General features: G+C 37.6%; 1 protein-coding gene across 1 annotated transcript; it reads right to left on the bottom strand.

Moving 5' to 3' along the window:
- Positions 1-269: 269 nt before the first annotated feature.
- On the bottom strand, positions 270-1,733 carry LOC111906257 (uncharacterized). Its single transcript, XM_023902017.1, has one exon. The coding sequence runs from the start codon at positions 1,731-1,733 to the stop codon at positions 270-272; it is 1,464 nt and encodes a 487-aa protein (XP_023757785.1).
- Positions 1,734-3,034: the final 1,301 nt, after the last annotated feature.

Genomic DNA, 3,034 nt, shown 5'->3' with positions numbered 1-3,034 from the left:
TATTGTTGTCATGTGACAACTATTACTACTGGCCAGTATCAGAAGGTATAATGTTTTTTTGGTCAAATTTATCGTTTGATTAAGAAATCACGATCCCACATAAAACTCTTATTAAACAAACAAATAATCCTTTTTCTCTGTATCTAACTAGTTACTTTATGAGATAAAAAATAGTAAACCACCTAAAGCTTGTTTTTGGCCTTTCAGATCGCATGCCTGAGTTTAGAAAGTAGAAGCTACTCGTGTACTCATCCCCTGCTGCTGCTACTTCAGATGAGATCAATGTTTGGTGATGATGGAGGAATTGTAGTCTTTGGAGGTGGACGAGGTCTGGATACCTCATCTCTCTTGGGAGAAGGAGAAGTTTCTGTTATCACCACATTTTCATCCTCTCCCCTTTTTATGGAGGAATACCCAGCTTCATCCATGGATTTTGAACCTTTTAAGTTCTCTATCAGGTCAAACACTTTTTGGAACGATTGAGGAACCTGTTTGCTTAGCTCCTCATTGGATAGAGTCTTTGGAAGTACATCCAAAAAATTTTGAATTTTCTGGATGGCGAATAGGATTTCATCGAATCTTACATTGCGGGGTCTTAGCAGTTGTTGTGCAGATTGTATTACTTTAACCAAAATAGCCTGAAGAATTATATTTTTGTTGCGATAGTCACAAAGCTGCTCACTTAAACGGACAATCTCATCTCCATGTTGGCGGCCCACGATGTTGGTGAGGTCATCGTAGGACTGTTGAATTTCCTTCACCATTTTCAGCATCTCATCCATCCGATCCAAATATTTAAATGTGTCATCGGTCCTTTTCTGCTCCATTTTCTTCAGAGCATCTGCAGTAGATTTGACAACTGATTCCCGAAGCATCTTTTCCCTTGTCTCGAGATTAGGAACCCTTTGGGCTAAGGATGTCACAAGCTTTTGCATTTCCACAAACTTTTCCTTGCTCACAAATTTCTCTTTAGATGGAGGGATCTTGTTTACAAGCTCAAGAACCTCAAACAACTTCTGGTTGAGGGAATTAAATTCCACCATGGAGACATATTTGGACTTCTTCTTCCATTTAGTGCGTCTGGCAGTGGTGGTTGGAAGAGTGTTGGTCTCTCCTTTGGGAACTTCCTGACTTTCTGTTTCTGAAGTTCCCAAGAAAATAGTAGATTTGGAGGGTTTGAGTGTCTCCATAATGGAATGTGAATCAGATTCTTGGATAAGTCCATCATCAGCAGCAAACACAAAGTCCTTTTCCATGTATTGAGCAGATTCCATACCAGTCTTTGTGAATTGGTCCAAAGACTTCTCACAATGGATGGCAAGCTCAATGAGTTTATTCGTGGTCTGGACCCTCTCTTCCTCTTCCCTCTTTTGTTGCTCCTCATGCAACATTCCCACTAATTCCTTTCGCTCCTCTTCTTTCTTTTCCTCAGCCTCTCTTAATTCACTAAGAACCAGTTGCAATTGCTTGGTGGCAATTTGTTCGTTCTCAGAAGCGTTCTTCTCCAGCCCTTGTATAATTTCATCATTGTTTATTAGAGCTTTGTTTTTCTCTCTTTCCTTTTGCTCTTTCTTCTTCTCAGACTTTAGCTCATTCTCTTTCCTCTTACTCTCTTTCACAACCCTCTGAATAAGCTCTTTTCTAACCCTTCTCCCTTCTTCCTGTTCCACAGCTTTCAGTTTCATCAATTCTTCTTTTGTCTTCTCATCTCTCAGTCTCTTCTCTTTTAACATTTCCTCATTCAAGTCTATCTGAGCATTTCCCTCTTTCTCCTCTCTTTGACTTTACCTCTCCTGGTCATCTCGTGTTTCCCTCATTGGAGCATCAGACTCTTGGCATGGGATATGTGAGTGTGTCCCTGGGGGCTGTTCATAACTTTTTTCGACACCCACATCTTCCTTTAGAGAGGAAGGGGGTTGTGTATGTGTTATATTCCAATGTTTTTGCGAGACATCATCTTCTTTATAGGATGAAGAGGTAGATGATTGTTTGGGACATGTTGCCCTTGTAACCAAGCTCATGAAGAAGACAAAGCCAAAACTTAAATCCAGTGTGGTTGCTGTTTACAAGAATGTGGTGTAAGATAAACTCAACGTCTCTATTGCTGTCATGTGACAACTATTACTACTGGCCAGTATCAGAAGGTATAATGTTCTTTTTTTTTGGTCAAATTTATCATTTGATTAAGAAATCACGATTCCACATAAAACTCTTATTAAACAAACAAATAATCCTTTTTTATCTGTATCTAACTAGTTACTTTATGAGATAAAAAATAGTAAACCAACTAAAGCTTGTTTTTGGCCTTTCAGATCGCATGCCTGAGTTTAGAAAGTAGAAGCTACTCGTATACTTGTCCCCTGCTGCTGCTACTTCAGATGAGATCAATGTTTGGTCCTTACTGAATATGATCGAATTACATATGAAATTGACAGATCAATCGAAAAGATTATTCCATCCAATAAGTTCTTAAAGGAATCAGTTTGTACTTTTGATTTTCATAACAATTTTAGTCTCTGTCATAGTCCCAAGTAAAATGACTTGATTGCCCTTCATATAGTCAGTCTGACTTTTACCTCCAACTTTAAATCTTTTTCTGTTTTGCTAACAACTCATTTGCAATGGTCATAAACTGATTGAAAATCATTTAGAGAAAAAAAAAGGTGTCGTCTATTGTTTAGTTTTCCATGTTAAAAGATTTTTGCAAGTATTGCTTTTTTTAAAATCTTTGTCAGAAGACGATGTGACATCTCTTTTGATCAAAGATGCCAAAAGTGTAAAACTTTGGTCTCCTAAAATGAGTGTGGTCATGAGATTATAGTTGTTGAATGAAGGTAGAGGTATGATCTTTCCTCTCTAAAACTGTAACATAACTTTATTTGTTTTGTGTGGGTTATTATTCTTTATCAGTGTATATATGGTATGTTTCAGTAATCCTTATCGGGAATCAGGTTTTGCAGATGTTAAGTGGCTAAAGTCAAACAATCTGGGTATTATAGTTCTTATTTCTTTCTATTAAAAGATATATAGGAGT

Source organism: Lactuca sativa, chromosome 2 (assembly GCF_002870075.4).
Source record: "Lactuca sativa cultivar Salinas chromosome 2, Lsat_Salinas_v11, whole genome shotgun sequence".
Taxonomy (NCBI): Eukaryota; Viridiplantae; Streptophyta; class Magnoliopsida; order Asterales; family Asteraceae; genus Lactuca; species Lactuca sativa.
This window is presented reverse-complemented; position numbering and strand designations above follow the sequence as displayed.